The sequence below is a fragment of the Camelus ferus genome, chromosome 11 (assembly GCF_009834535.1).
Source record: "Camelus ferus isolate YT-003-E chromosome 11, BCGSAC_Cfer_1.0, whole genome shotgun sequence".
Lineage (NCBI taxonomy): Eukaryota > Metazoa > Chordata > Mammalia > Artiodactyla > Camelidae > Camelus > Camelus ferus.
In genome coordinates, this window is record NC_045706.1 from 73916125 (window position 1) to 73932002 (window position 15878).

Sequence of the window (15878 nt, forward strand, 5' to 3'; positions counted from 1 at the left end):
GCTCGTTGTTCCAGGCCACCAAGGCCGAAGTCATCCCCACGCGCAGTCAGCCCGCACTCACCGGGGCGTGAAGCAGCGCCTTGGCCTCGGTCTTCACCATGGTGCTTCCCTCCAGGGGGACGCGTTCTATCTTCCCCGTCTGCGCAAAGAGGAGGTGGGTCCCGGGGGGCAGGGGGATCACGGCGGTAGGAACCGGGGGTCCGTGGTGAATCGGGGGAGCCACGGTGCTCAGACCTGGGTGACAGGAGATGTTAATGAGCAGGGCCCGTGTGCAGCAGGAAACTGCAAACACACGTGTGTGCCCGCGTGCACAGATGCAGCACCCGGAACGGCTCAGCCACGCATGCGCATTTTACATCTGAAAGCACGAAGGGAAGACTTGTCAATTAAAGGGCATATGTGATGAAGCTACTGCAGGGCATGAGTTTAAAGGTCAAGTGAAAAAAAAAAAAAAAAGGCTTAGCGTCCCCCTTAGTAGAAATAACTGAGCGGCTGGTCCCCAGCTCTGGACGTGGGCTGAAACAGTACCGAAAACAATGCAATGGCACCAAGCCTGAAACTCCCGCCCACAGGGGGCTCGCACCCCAGGGGCAGCTGCCAGGCGGTCTCACGCCCAAGAGACCGTCGGAGGGAACCTGCCCCCATACACCCCATCCCACGGGGGTGGGAGAGTCTCAGACCCTGCAGGCAGGAACTCGCCCTTCTGGGTTTGGCAGAACAAAATGATGACCGGGGCTAGTCCTCCCGCGGGCTCAGCCTGCCTCCTACCTGCAGAACTTTAACACCTGGCACAGTGGCTCCTGGCTCACCCTACAAGAGCGGGCCCAGGAGGGGACAGGAGGCCTGTGCTGCTGGTAAGGACACGCCGTAGGTGTCGGGAAACCACGGCCTCAGACCCGGCCCCGCCACGCCTGCCATGTGGATGGGTCGTGGACCTGCCTGGGCTCCTGGCATTCTAAATGGACTCGCGGGAGGTACAGCTCAGTGGTAGAGCGCGTGCTTAGCACGCGCGAGGTCCTGGGTTCAATCCCCAGTACCTCCATCAAAATAAATAAAAATAAGCCTGATTACCTACCCCCGCCAAATAAAATAAAATAAAATAAAATAAAATAAAATAAAATAAAATAAAATAAAATAAAAGGGACTGTCTCAGTTCCTTTAAAATAATAAATAAATAAATAAAATTTGAAAAAAGTGGACTCAGTACCTAAAGGTCCAGGTGAACTGTGAAGGAGACAAGCGTACCAGGAGAACAGCCCCGCCCTGAGTAAGAAGGCCCCGCCCAGGGGCGGGGCTCCGGCTGGCCCCTCCCACCGCGGCGCCGTCCCAGCGCAGCGCCGCCTAAGTCCGTGCACCGCCCAAGTCCGTGCACCGCCCGCAGGGTTTACCCTGGGGGCCCGAGTAGAGGCACCCTCTGCGCTACCAGTCGCAGCCCCACGGCAGCAGGACCTGCCTGCCATTTGCACAGAACAGGTCTGCACAGAAAAGAGGATAGGAGGAGGGAGGGAGGGGGCGGGCAGGGAAAGAGGTGGAGAGGAGGCGGCCGAGGGACGGGGAGGCGGAGAAGAGGGTCGCCGAGGGCAGCAAGGGAGGCGGCTGCGGGCTCGCGCCAGCGGAGCGGTCCGCGACGCAGGGCCGGCAGGGCGCGCCGAGGCGCCCTCCGCGAGGCTCCCCAGTGCCGACGCGCGCCGGCGGGCGCTGGGGCTCTGGTCCTCCGACTTACAGGGCGGCCTCATCCCGGGCCTGGTCCTGGTGCCCTCCACCTCGCGGCCGTCGCGGTCCACGCACCAGCAGTAGCCGGTGCTGCCGTGGCACTGGGTGGGCGCGTAGTGCCCGTGCTCGTCGCACTCGGGCACGAACAGCCCCGGCGGCCGGGGCCTCTGGGGGTCCGCCGCCCCCGCCGCCCCGAGGATGTGTTCTCGCTCAAGCTGGCATCGGGTTTTCTCCGCTTCTGTCAGAGGGACAGCAAAGGGACAGACGTCAGCGGTGTCACCGGCGGGGTTCACCTGCCCGGCTACGGATGTCCCCACACCCGACTCAGAACCGCGAGCGCTGTCGGTTCATCACCTGGTTCTGTTTTAATTTTTTCTCTAAAATGTAACCATCATGTAATGAATTGAGTGGTCAAGATTATATCTACATTTCTTTTCTTTCCTAGGCTTTTTTTTTTTTTAATCTGAGGCAAAACTGACCTAAAATCAACCATTTGAAAGTGGACAAACCGGGGGCATCCATCACAGTCACAACGATCAGCACCTCTGTCTAGCGCCAGTGCATTCTCCTCACCTCAGAAGGAAACCCCAGACCTATTTTAAGCGGTTGTCTGCCCTTCCTCCTTCCTCCCAGCCCCTGGTACCACCAGTCTGCAAATGTCTCTAAGGACTGATCTATTCTGGTTATTTCACATAAATGTAACCACACAATCTGCGACCTTCTGTGTCTGTTTTCACTCAGCAGAACGTTTTCCAGGTTCACCCATGTTGTAGCCCCGAAACAGTGCATCATGCCTTTTCATGGCTGAATAATATCCCATTGCATGGCTACATCATGTTTTGTTTATCCATTCATCCGTTGATGGACAGCACTGAAATTTGTTTTAAGAAATTTTAAATTCTTCTTAAACGTATCCTTTTTATCATTACCAGCTTCTTGATCACCCACACTGAGTCCAGGTCAAAGATTTGGGGCACCGAAGGCCACAAGGTACAAGGGGCAACATTGGTGTTTCCTTTTAATTACATGCTAGTGTTTGGCATGAAACATGGCCTCTTGACTGCAACTCAGCTCCCAAAGCAGGGAAGTACTGCTCTATCTATGGAAATGTTGATGAGAAGTTAAGGCCTGGGATAACCAACTCCCAAATATGCAGAGTTGCAGCACATTCCACACTGGCTAGAGTCCAGCCGCCACCGCGTCCAATGTCGCCATCCACCCCACAGCATCGACCACACAAAGCGATGCCCAGACACTGCCGAGGGCCACACTTCAGCCAAAATGAACCATGTCTGCTGCCCCTCTATTGCAGGCCTTTCCATGTGCAGTTCACTGCGACTTCCCCATCCTCCTCGGGTAATCCTGCGAGAATCAGCTCAGGCAGGTCCTCCCTTCAGGAAGGTGTCTCTGGCCCTCCAAGGCTGGGCCCGGTGCCTACGTGAGCTGGCAGGGCTCTGGGCTTTTCTGCCCCGTGGCTGTTGTCCCACTGACGCTGAGACTTCGAGGGGCTGTTCCTCATCTGTCTCCCTGAGCAGAGTCTAGGCTCTGAGAGGGTAGGGGGCGAGGAAGACTGAGTGGGGACACACGTGGAATAACCCCCAGGGCCTGTGCTCCAGGAGCTCACAGCCTGGAGGGAAGGGAACACGCAGACACACAGTAACAGTCCAGTGAGCAGTGTCTTGACAGGAGCCCAGGACACGACAGACACACAGCAGAGGTGCTCGCTGTAGCTACAGCGAGGGCTCACGAGCCAAGGGGTGCTTGAGTGCTTTTTTTGATCTTCCCTGGAAGACTGTGGTTATAGAATCTGGGGCAGGGATATATCATCCAGGCAGGTTATATAATCTAGAGCAGAGGGTAGATCTTTTCGGCTTTGCGGGCCATATGATCTCTGTCACAAGTCCTCAACTCCGTTGATACATACAGGAATGAGTGTTCCAATAAAACTTTATTTATAATAACAAACAGTGGGCCAGATTTGGCTTGTGGGGACTCTAGCTGCCTAGGGCATTGCTAGATTCGTTGGGGGGAAATTTTCATATAAATATTCTAATTAATCTATTAATATGTATTAATAGATTCCTTCGTTAGTAATATAGACATTGTGATAATAGAATATATAATAACATATGACATGTCACAGAATTTTTGTGTCTGAAAAATGGTTTCGACCCTCTGTTCCAGCACTTCTGGTCTTATTCTGGGCACGCCAACAATGCTGGGTGAGCTGGACCCCCGTCAGCTGTACACCAGCGATGGTGGCAGTAACTAATCCCACGGTATTATTTTGAGGAGTGAGTGGGACGTGACGAGGCCATGTGCACAGCTGGAACTTTAAGCCCCGTGCTCCAGCATCCATCTGTGACCGGACCCACATACGGCCTTCGCAGTGACATTCACGGCGTGTCCTGCCAATGAACGTTTAAAGTGCCTTCGTCTGGGCTGCCAGGTCTCCCGTCAGCCTGCTGGACGTGGCTGCCCCCGCAATCGGAAGCAGTGAGCGCGCCAGAGAAAATATTTGTTGAACCTGGCAGGGGAAACTGGGTAAGCTTTCTCTTTGATCCCAGAGGCTGATACAAAACAACCAACCAACTAAAGAAACAAAAAACAGATCTGATGTAGGAAGAGTGAAACAAAGATACAAATGAGCCACCTGGCTGAGAATAAAAATGTTGATTTTGTTCAGTTTTGGATGCAGGACTTGTTTACATCTTCAGGACCTTATGTTTGACAGTTGTAGAGTTTTCCATGTAAGCTGTCTCCACTCACACACGATGCACAAATTCTCACTGCAATCCTATGAGACAGGCATATGGTTTTTGCATCAAATGAGAGAACGGAAGCTCAGATTGGCGAGGGGCTCCCCCAGGCCACAGCACCAGGAGGTGGCTCCACTCAAGCTAGAACCTGGGTCCTCTGGACTCCGAGTTCAGCCCCCCGCCCTCTGCACCCACGTGTACAGTGCCCAGGGTGGCCCCTGCGCACTGAACACTGCACGTCAACAGTAACACCCACACACACGTTCACACGCTCACCGAACTTAACGGAGGCCCGCAGACTCATTCTCCTTCCATCAGCGTCTGTACACGGTGCTGCCTTTCCAGCTGGGAAACAGGCCTGGTGTTCTGCGTACTGTCATCCAAAACAAACTTTTAAGGGAGTGGGGGTGGCTCCCGGCTAGGTGGCTGACCGAGTTTTGTGTTGGCTGATGTACAAATCTCCAGTGATCTAGAATTTACAGTGGAACTTTAAAGTGCTTTATGTTGAACTTAACTAAAGTTGGGCGAAACCGTAACTGTGACTCAGGAAACAGGATTCCATGCATGTTTATGGAAAGCTGTGATTTCACGGGGTTTCCTGGGATGGTTTTCCAGCCTGGCCTGCAGGCAGCGAGAGCCACCCGCCCACCACGGCGCCGCCTGCCGGGACCCAGGCCACGCGGGGAGTGTTCCGCTGTGGGTGCGGTGGGGATGGGGTAATACTCATGTCCCAGTCTTGTTTCTGGTGATGAAATGACACCTGAGGCCAGCTAGTCTCCAGATGAGTCTCTTCACTCGTCTAGTCTGATGTGCTCGGGGAAAGAAGCATTTGAGGCCTGATACTTATCCGGGGGATAGCAGGGAGCTTGGGGTGACTATTTGCAAGTTGGGGACAGAAAGAATGAGAGGAAAATGAAATAGAGGGAGAAGAAATCTCTTGATTTGCATTCCACTCCTGTGCCTGATTAAACTTCTTTCTAGGTACAAATTCAGATAAATAACTGTTGTAGCCTCTGACAGACAGAGTAGGGTGGAGAAACTCATTTTGAGGCGGGGGGGTGCCATTTATTCAACCTCTTCCTGCGCAGCCCACCCTCCTCCGCAGGGGGCCGCCGGCTCCCAGCGGCTCTTTTGCGCACACACACTGGGGATGCGCTAACACCGTGGTGACGATGCCTGGTCTCTGCTGGGTTTGAGACGTTCTGGCTTGTAGCCTCATCTCATTAGCTGACAGATGGACGGTTGTTAGTCCAAGATGGCCACATTTCCAACAATGGGAATTCACCGGTAAAGGAAACAGTATCAATCGGATACGGTCTTTGTTTTCATGTTCCTAGGGGTTTACTAAGACCACTGCCACCGGAGACGATGACGACGATGGTGGTGGTGGTGGCGGTGGTGGTGCTGGAGGTAAAAATCTCTCTCCTTATGAGCTCAAGTCCCTTCCCAGCGTTGACTCCCAGTCCTCACAGGACTGGCAAGGAAGGAGAATGCCTGGGCAGGAGGAAATGAGCTAATAGTCAGGAAAGGGCAAAAGGTGGAGGGGAGGCACAAAGGTCGTGAAACAGCAGGAAGTCTGTGTGCCCTCTCCTCGTGGGGCACTGCACCTCTGGGTTTTACTGTCTCTGTCCCCTGGGGCCCCTCCCTGCATCCGTCTTGTCCCAACACCCTATCAGTGCACGTTTAAATTGTTGTTTCTCAGATTAGGAAACCCACGGACCCTTGAATCATGTATGTGTTTGCATCAAAAGCATTTACTGAAACCTCGGCTGAGCCAAGTGCCCTGCAGGCAGTGGGGATCGCTGCTAGGTAGGAGGGTCCTGGGAACTCCCAGGACCCCACCAGGGCACACCAGGGCAGGGGTCTGGACGGGCTGCTGTGGGGGCAGAGAGGGCAGTGCCACGGTCAAGGGCAATCATTCTGCAGGGTCCCTACTATGCACCGAGGGGCCGTGGGGCTGTGCCCGGCAGCCTGACTGACCCACTGAAGGTGGGAGGTTTTCAGCCTGTGCACGGAGGTGGATCAGAAACCAAAAGTCAGGGTATCGGTGAGGGTGGTTGACACTTTGCTCCCTGGGGTTTTGGTGAGATTTTGAAAAAAAAAGAAGGGATGGAGGGGCCGCAAGGCTCAGCAAGGACTGCTGATTTGGACATGAGGCCACGCGAGGTGGTCAGAGGGGCCACGGGCCTCAAGGCCGTAGGAAGTTCTCCAGCCTCTGGGGATCTGGTTTCAGGCAGCCTCCGCACCCCGACCTCACCCCAGCTGCTTAACCACATCTCCTCCTCACCCTGCCTCCCCACCTCCTGTTCAAGTCCTACCCGTCATCCAAGGCCGAGTGCAAGCCCACTTCTCACGCCTCCCCTCACCGCCGCAGCCCACCTGGGTCTCCACTCCCAGCCGCGAGTTACCTCTCCCAGACTCACTATGGCGTCAAGTGTCTTCCGCTGCCCAGTTAGAGTGCAAGCTCCTCCTGAGGGCAGACATGACCGTTTATGTGCCGAGCACAGTGGCAGGGACATCACAGATGCTCACGGAATACCGAGCAATTTGATCCCGGCTATGCCGCTCGTGAGCCGGGAGCCTTGGACACGTTAGGTGGCTTCTCAAAACCCTCATCCGTTGAAGGAGGTTCATCGAACCACCAGCAACAAAGACCAGCCAAGTGATGGAGAAAACTAAGAGGTATGGCGCCCTGGACACCACATGAAGAAAATGCTGCAGGCGAGAAGGTGAGATTGACTGTACTGAGCGCTACTAAGAAAGTGGGGGCCTGAGAGCTAATGAAGTGAAGGTCACTGCTGACTTTCATGGCAGCGCTTCCAGGGTGGGGTGGCCAGGCAAAGCTGATGGCAGCAGTTCAAGGGGGACTGGGAGATTCTGGGAAGAAGATAACAGCCTAGTTTTAGGATCGAATTACAGAGTAACCACAAAATCCATGGGCAACGTTTACAGTGAAGTGAGGTGACGAGGTCGTCCTGTGAGCCCCAAACACAAGAAGGTGAGGACACACCACCACCGGGGATCAGTGTCTGTGCGGAGAGGGGAGCAGCAGGGCACCTAACCGCTCTGGGGACGGGAGAGCCCCAAAGAGTACCAGGTACCCAGCTAGGAAGCAGTCCCATTAGAAAGCAGCAGCTGAACCTTGGGAGGAATTTTCCTCCTCCCAGGTAGAATGTGAAGCCGACAGGGGCTGGCAGATCTCACCCCCACCGGGGAGAAGGTGCTGGGAATGCAGTCAGACCCAAGCAGGCGGAGATGGCTGAGTGGGGGAGGGGAAGCAGAGCCAGGGGATCTTACACGCAAGCGGAAATACTTTTTAAACATGTCACCAGAAGAACAGAAGAGGATACTCTGCGTGGTTAGGAAAGCTATCTGAACCAAGCTTCTTTTGGGAAGTTCAGGGCAACAAACACTCTCATAAAAATGAGCAACAGAAAAGGATGGGGGTCAAGTCCAATACAAACTTACTCTAAGGCTAAGATAGAAAAGGACAGTAAGAAGTGAAGTAACAACCCTACGGGCAATGAAAGCTTGCCCCAGGGACGTGCTAACAGAACAGATCAAGAGTGTAATTTTCTATTTCAACTTAAGTGAAAAGAGAGAAAGAAAATGATCAAAACCAGGAAAGAACAAAAGGAATCTGAATTTGAAATCTCAGAAATGAGGCAACAAAATTCAGGAAAGATGTAGAAATTTTTTTTAAAAGGAGTATTTCAGAAATGAAGACTCAAATCGAGGGAACACAAAGTTAATAAATGCAACCAGTGATGCTTTAAGAGAAACACAGGGTGGAAGTGAGGAAAACTTTTAAAGACAAAAAGAAAGGAAATCAAACAGGACAAACACTGGAGATGGGCAGAGAACATTCAATATGCAAAATGAGAGGCCCTGAAAAAACAAACCAAAGGAAGGAAAGAGAACACATACTAAAACCAGAATCCTAGGAAATTTCCCTGAAATCAAAAAAAATTTTGAAATAGCAAATTGAAAAAGCAGATCACGTAACTAAGAATACTGACCCAGGGCAACCAATACCATATCATGTTCCAGTAAAACTACAGAACGCTTGAAGCGAGCGATGGAAGAGAAAGAAAAAATCTTTTGTGCATCTGGGAAAAAAGGGAAAATTCTCTCCTGATTACCATTTACACTTTTGACAGCCGTGCTTTAAGTCAGAAGACTGTTTGGGGCAGTGAAGGAAAGAAAATGAACCAAGGAATATTGTTTCCATGAGCCCTTCCTGAGCAGTTTACTAGAGAACAAGGTCCTGACAGCCAAGCGACTAGAAAGCCATTGACATAAAGTCTGGTAACAAGCAATAGATGTATAGTTACTGGGTGAATTAAGATCAAGCGAGGGTTGACAGGCAGAGAACATTGAAGGCACTGCTCACAAGCCCAGGCAATGCAGACATAACTAAAAAGACAGGAATGGATGTGGACAGCACATGCGAAAAATTTGACTTGTTCTCTGAAGTTGCATCAGTGGTACAGAGTATTAGTATCCTCAGGCTATGCGTGGAATGTGGAGGGAAGTAAACAGGGACATGCGGTCTATTCTAATTCTGCGCCCTTGAGAACCAGGATTCTCAGTGTGGAAGAAAGGAGAGATGGGTATAATCTAGATGACATTAAGGGCAAATCCTGTAGTCATGACTTCCAATGGGAAATGCCATTATGCATTCATGAATTCCTCACTCTGTCTGAGCATGCCAAGTACCTATTTGTGGTCCTGCAATACCATTGCCCAGTAAAAGAAACCAGAGCATGATGGAGAAAAGGCGGGTTCTAGTTCGGAGGAAGTATACATGAATCTAAAACCCTTGCCTCACCAGAGAGCAAGCCCCACAGCCGACCCTCTGTAGCTGCAGGTTCCATGTGCTCAGATTCCAACCACCAGGGAGCGAATATGTTAGTAACAAAATTCCAGGAAGTTCTCAAAGGCAAAACTTGAGTTTGCCACACAATTTACATAGTATTTACAACTACTTACATAGCATTTACATTGTATTTAAAACTATTTACAGAATATTTACATTGGAGTAGGTATTGTAAGTAATTTAGAGATGACTAAGGGAATATGGGAGGGTGTGCGTAGGTGATATGCCAGAGCTACACCATTTTATATACGGAATTTCAGCATCCTCAGATTTGGGTATCTTCAGGGGCCCTGGAACCAGTTTGCCATGGATACTGAGGGACGACCGTACTAGAATCATGTCAAAAGGACCAGGGACCAACTTCAAGAGGTTCCCATGGAACAAAGATGGGACTCAGAGCCACAGTGAGAATAATGGTTACTACCAGTTGATACCCATGAGTTTATATTGATATTAAAAAACTAACAATGAATTAGAAAACATCAGTGGCTGATAAAGAATCAATCAGTTACCTTGTCAACTAGTGAAAAAGGGAACGATCCAAGCATTTATCCCGCCTTTCCTTTACAAAATGCACCACTGGGCAACCAAAGGGCAGACAAGGAGACGCTTTTTTTTTTTTTAAGTATTCCAACTAATAAATGAAAAAAAGAAACCTATGGTGATAGAACTAGACTATCACCATTTTGCACCCACTAGACGTTAACAGACCGAAGCAACCAGCATCAACTCCAACTAACAACTGAGAAAGAAGTGAAGGAACTAGCTTCTCACCGTCTGCTCCTCCCTGGAAATTAATGTACCCAGGCCACAATCACTCATGGCCGCGACCACCACAAGGAGCGAGACAAGCTGACCTTCCGTGCTTCTGATGGAACGTAAAACCATCACCTGCTGCGGTGCCAAAGGGGCTGACCTGAGCCTGATCGAGCCCCTGGCCCCAGCTGCCAGTCTGCGGACGATATGGAGGACGGACGAGCATGTGGAACAGCACCACGAGGGCACCGTCAGCAAACTCCAGACTGTGGGAGGACCCACAGTTCAAAAGCCTTGGGTTCCTCAGTAAATAAACTTCAAGGGAAGGAAAGGGATGGAAGAGGGAACTACAGACAGCAAAGCAGGCAACTCTGAATGACAGTGTCTAGGGAAGCTCACGTGTGATAAAACTGGAGAGAAATGCAGGGAAGTGGTTACTGTAAAAGTGAAGTTGGTGGTGGCTCTGGGGGTGGGGGGAGGAGGAAGAGGAGGCTCCGACGGGGACAGAGCCGCTGGGAGGGTTTCTGGGCTGCAAGTGAGGGTCTAGTCTTGACCCGGGTGGTACTTGCAAGGGAGTTTGTACCTCTGTTCTTGTTGATTTTCTGTAGCTATGTTTTATTTTACAATAAAAAGGTAGAAAACAGGAGAGAACGGGAGGAGAGGAAGCGGAGGCAACTCCAGGCAACCTTGCTGAGGAATTACAGTATAAAAGCGCGGAGCAGTGGGACGGCAGCGGGAGGGGGGTGTCCGGTCAAGGGAAGTCCTCATTTTTGTCTTTCAGATGACAAACATCGTGTCTGCAGGCTGACTGGAATTTTCCAGTAGAGACGGAAAGAATAACCACCCCGGATGAACACTTTCATCTCAGACAAACAATAATCTGGCACATTCAATTGATGTTCGTTGGAAATTTATGATTTGTAACTTTGTTGGTATTTAATTTGTAAATGTGTTTTGCTTTCATGATTATAAAAGAAGTTGATACCTAGATTTATTCATCATAAAAATAACCGAAGCCAACCCTGGAGGTCTTAAAAATGTTTTTCTTTCAAAGAAGGGTCTTACTCAATTTTGAGAAAAATTGCTTTAGGAAATTCTTTTACATAGAGGGTTCCAGAAACCCTTTCTGTAAACTAAGACATGATTCAGGCCTCCTGTTCCTTATTTACAAAATAAAGGAGATGAATTACAAAATTTCTAGGGCCCTTTCCAGCTCTCACTGGGAAATTCAAGTCTTCTAACAGCGGGTTTGTTTGAGACAAACTGTCACATGAACAGTAGACTCACAGCAAACAAAAAGTGCACGTTGAACTGTCCAAGTTTCCCTTCTTTCACGCCATGTTAGACTAGATGATTTCACCTTTCCTTGCAGCCCTACTTTCTGAACTCTTTCATTACCTTTCTCTCTAAAGATGGGTGGTGGGGACCTGGAGGCAGGATGCAGTTAGGTGCGCCTGGTGCCAAGTGGGGAGAAGAGAAGTGGGGGAGCGAAGAGCTCAGTGCTAGAGTGTGTGCTTAGCATGCATGAGGTCCCGGGTTCAATCCCCAGTCCCTCCATTAAAATTAAAAATTAAAAAAAAAAAACCAAACCACTCCTTGATAAATTTTTTAAAAAATTAACCAAAAAAGAGGGGAGAAGGAAATAGTTCAGTGGCAGAGTGCATGCTTAGCATGCACAAGGTCCTGGGTTCAATCCCCAGTACCTCCATTAACTAAATAAAAACAAATAAATAATTAAAAAATAAAAACACTCCCAGATAAATTTTCTTTAAAATTTACTTAAAAGGGAGGGGGCGAGGAAGGAAATAGCTCAGTGCTAGAGCACATGCTTAGCATGCATGAGGTCCCGGGTTCAATCCCCAGTCCCTCCACTGAAAAACAAAAAAGAAAGAGGAGTGGACAGACATCCTGCGGCTTGGTACTCGTCCTGAAGGACCAGTCTTTACCTCTCTAGCCCAGGACTCTCCACACTCCTCTTTGAGCCTCTACTAGGCTCTCCTACATTCCAGACCTCTCCCCAGTTACATTTCCCCAGACGCGGCCAGGCAAGGTCCGTGGCTGTGGTAGCCAGTCTGCCGCCTCCTGGGACCCCTACGCTTGTGTTGTTCCCTTTCACGCGGTAACAGGGTTGGCCTGTGACTAATGGGCAGAAGTGACAGCACTGTCACTTCCAAGGTTAGGCGACAAAAGACTGCAGCTCCCAGCTTGGGTTCCCCCCCTCCCCGCTTGCTCTGGAGGGAGCTGCCCGGTCTTGAAGACACTCAGACAGCCCGGTGGAAGGACCCATGCGATGAGCAACTGAGGTCCTCCGTCCGACATCCGTGAGAAGCAGAGGCCTGCCAACCACCACACTGGGTCCTTCAGCCCCAGCGGAGCCTCAGAGAAGACCACAGCCTGGCTAAGGTCTTGACCACAGCCTCTTGGGAGACCCTGAACCCAGACCACCCAGCTAAGCTGCTGAATCCCTGCCCCCCACACACTGTGAGGCAATATATATTTATTGTTTTAAGCTGCTAACCTCGGGGATCATTTGTTACCCAACCATAGGTAACTAACATGGCAACTTTCAAACTTCCTGACCACGACCCATAGAAATACATCCCACTCTGCACCTCAGGACACACTTACACACACACACACATGCACACATGTTCAGCCATGCACGTGGACGAGCGTATAAACAAGCAGCATTTCACGAAACAGCACTGACTCTCCCTGCGTACACTCTACCTGCCCTGCTTTCTTGATTACTGTTTCCTACTTCACTCCACTCCATTTAAAGGCAAATGGTAACAGCGAGTCACTGAGCCAGTTTCACAATCCATACATGCGTTTGGACAAAGGACAGAGGGGACAAATCGTCACTGCTTCTGCCCTGCCCATCACTGGCTGACACTGCAGCAGCCATGACCCTAATGACTCACCCTCCAAGCTAGTTTTTTTTTTCCTTCAAAACTAGTCCCCTCTGAATAGAGTAGATACCACAAGATGCGGACCCCCTCATCCCTGCACTTCATTGTGTTTGGAAGTAGGACACCAGATGACACTACATTTTTTAAATTAACGTTTCAAGTATTTAGTCGTACAAAATTAAGAAAAATATGATGAAAACCTGTGTTCGTATTCCAGCTGAAAAAAAACATTAGAAATACAAATACAGCCCTTGCGCAGTCCAACTCCCTCCCTCCCACCAGAGAAGTAATCTTTATCCTGAAGTTTCTGTTTCTCATTCCCATGAGTGTGCTTTATAGCTTTCCTACATCTGTTTATACGTATGTAGGTGTATGTTCATACAGAGTTACATTTTATATACACAGGATCATACTGCATGCCTCCATTTATAACTGTTTTTTTCCCCCAATGTGTTGTTGAAAGGTATTCATTGTAACTTCTGTTTATTATTTCATCCTATGAATGGTACCCAAGCTCATCGAGCCATTCCTCCTGTTGACAGTCACTTTGATCTTTTTCTGCTACAAACAATACTCGGGAATATTCTTGCATATTGTTAGTGTGCATTTGCTCCTGAGCATATACCTAGATGTTGAATTTCTTAAGAAAACAGGGTGAGATACCTCAAAAGCAAATCCTAGCAAGTAGCTCGTACTGGTTTTATCTTTGTCCCGTCTTCAGATCCGAGCCTACCGGTCTGGATTGGTTTCTGTTTAGTCAACAGAGCCTTGAAGAGGGGGCAAGGAGTTAGGTTGAAAAAACAAAAACGAAAACAAAAACATCTGCTTCTTTTTGAACTGGAGATGTGGAGGAAGCCTGTGAGTCATTTTTAATAGTTGATGGAAGGTCTTAACTCAAATGGCCATGAACTCTTGTCTATGTAAGCTGCCTGTCAGAATCCCTGGGCAGAGCTGAGGCTTTTAGCCACAATTTCAGGACCCAAAGGTTGGCCCTGCCTGGGCTCATGTAGGCTGGGGGCCAGTAAACTTCTGTCAAGAGCCAGCTAGTAAATATTTCAGGCTTTGCAGGCCTTACGGTCTCTGTCACAAATACTGACCTCTGCCTTTGTAGAAGGAAAGCAGCTGTGGCTATCCAGAAACGAAACAGCGTGACTGTGTTCCAGCAAAACTTTATTTACAAAAACAGGCAGGGGGCCAGGTGTGACCTGCAGGTCATAGTTGGCTGACCCCCTTCTTAAGCAGAAGAAAACAACTCAGACCAGCAATATGCGGTATTGTCTATCAAAATTTAAACTTAACCTGATTATTTTTCTCTTTTTTAGATGGTCAATTATACTAAAAACTGGTCACGCCCAGTCCTGCTCAGAGTGGGAATAAATAAATAATTTTAAACACTGCCCCTAGGAGTGGAAACTGGTTTATTTCCTTGATAACCGTCAAGAGCTGGGAGCCCCACCGCAGGCCACAGACTCCACTGGATACTGGGGACACGAAAATAAAATGCGTGAACACCCTATCTTCAAGGCACTCAAGGCTAGTAAAGGAGGCAGACACTGAAATAGTTATCAATTGCTTTAAAAAGTCATGAAGTGGGAATTCCCACTTATGTCTTACTGAGACACGGATAGTGGCATAAATATATCTGGCCCACAGCAGCAGCAGCAGCAATTGAAAATAAGTAACAACACAGCTGGCTAAGGCCAGTCGGAGGCGTCAAATACACTCTTAACCGCATGACAGAATGCCGTGTGGTTTAGAGGACTGCACCCAGGTTGGGGCCCATCAGACAAACCTGGGCTTGGGTCTAAGTTCTCGCACTTACTACCTGTGGGACCCTGACTGTGCCTTTCTCTCTTTCAGCTTTAGCATCCTCTGTGTAACCAGAAATGGTAACAGTACTACTTTAAAGGTGATGATGAACACTACGTGAAACACGTAGGTAGAGCACCTGCACACGAATGGCAGCCAATTATACGTATTCCGTTAACAGCATCTGCAGAGTGCCTCCTCAGTTCCAGGCTTGGTCCAGGTACTGACCTAGGGCTACCGTTATCCTTATGATCTAACGGGGCACCACTCGAGTCTCAGGGCAGTGAGCAACTCTACAAGCTGCACAGTCCAGGACTAATAGGTAATATAGGCAATTCTGAGGAGTCGTCAGGTTTTCCTACGTCCTGCGTCTTCCTACAGCTGGTGGCCCCCCACCTCCTCCACCCCGACCCTAGCTCTATGCCCTGTGACTCTTAGGAATCTGTGATGGTTAATTTTATCTGTCAGCTTGACTGGGCCACGGGATGCCTAGATGTTTGCTCAAACAGTATTCTGGGTGTGTCTGTAAGGATGTTTCAGATGAGATTAACCTTTAACTCTGTAGACTGAGTAAAGCAGATTGCCCTCCCTTAGGTGGGTGGGCCTTATCCAATCAGTTGAAGGCCAGACTTGAACCAAATGGTTGACCCTTCCCTTTACAAGTAAGGAAGAGATCTCCCTTCCTGATGACCTGTGAATGGAACATAAGATTTCTCTTGCCTTTGGACTCAAACAGAAACACTGGCTATTCCTGGATTTCTAGCTGGTTGACTGTGGATCTTGGGACTTGCCAACCTCTATAATTGTGTAAGTCAATTCCTTCTAATAAATTTCTCTCTCAATATATACGCACACAACATGCATGCACACACACACGTCCATTAGTTCTGTTTCCCTAGAGAATCCCAAAGCAGATCAGTTCTTATCCTGCACTGCATGCTCAAGTCACAAGCATAACCAGGCTCCAGGCTGCCAGTACAGTTATGGTGCATGTGTGGTACCCCTGGGAATTGTGCAGTGTACAACCCGCACTGCTCTACACTGCAGCTG

At 49.6% G+C, this 15878-nt stretch overlaps 1 protein-coding gene across 1 annotated transcript in view; it reads right to left on the reverse strand.

The window, feature by feature from the left end:
• NID1 (nidogen 1) overlaps positions 1–15878 on the reverse strand; it is an 80441-nt gene that overhangs the window by 14123 nt on the left and 50440 nt on the right. The window contains exons 13-14 of the mRNA XM_032491905.1: positions 1724–1951; positions 62–234 (exon numbers count right to left, since the gene is read on the reverse strand). Of these exons, the coding sequence (XP_032347796.1) occupies positions 62–234; positions 1724–1951 (401 nt within the window). The remainder of the gene's footprint in view (positions 1–61; positions 235–1723; positions 1952–15878) is intronic.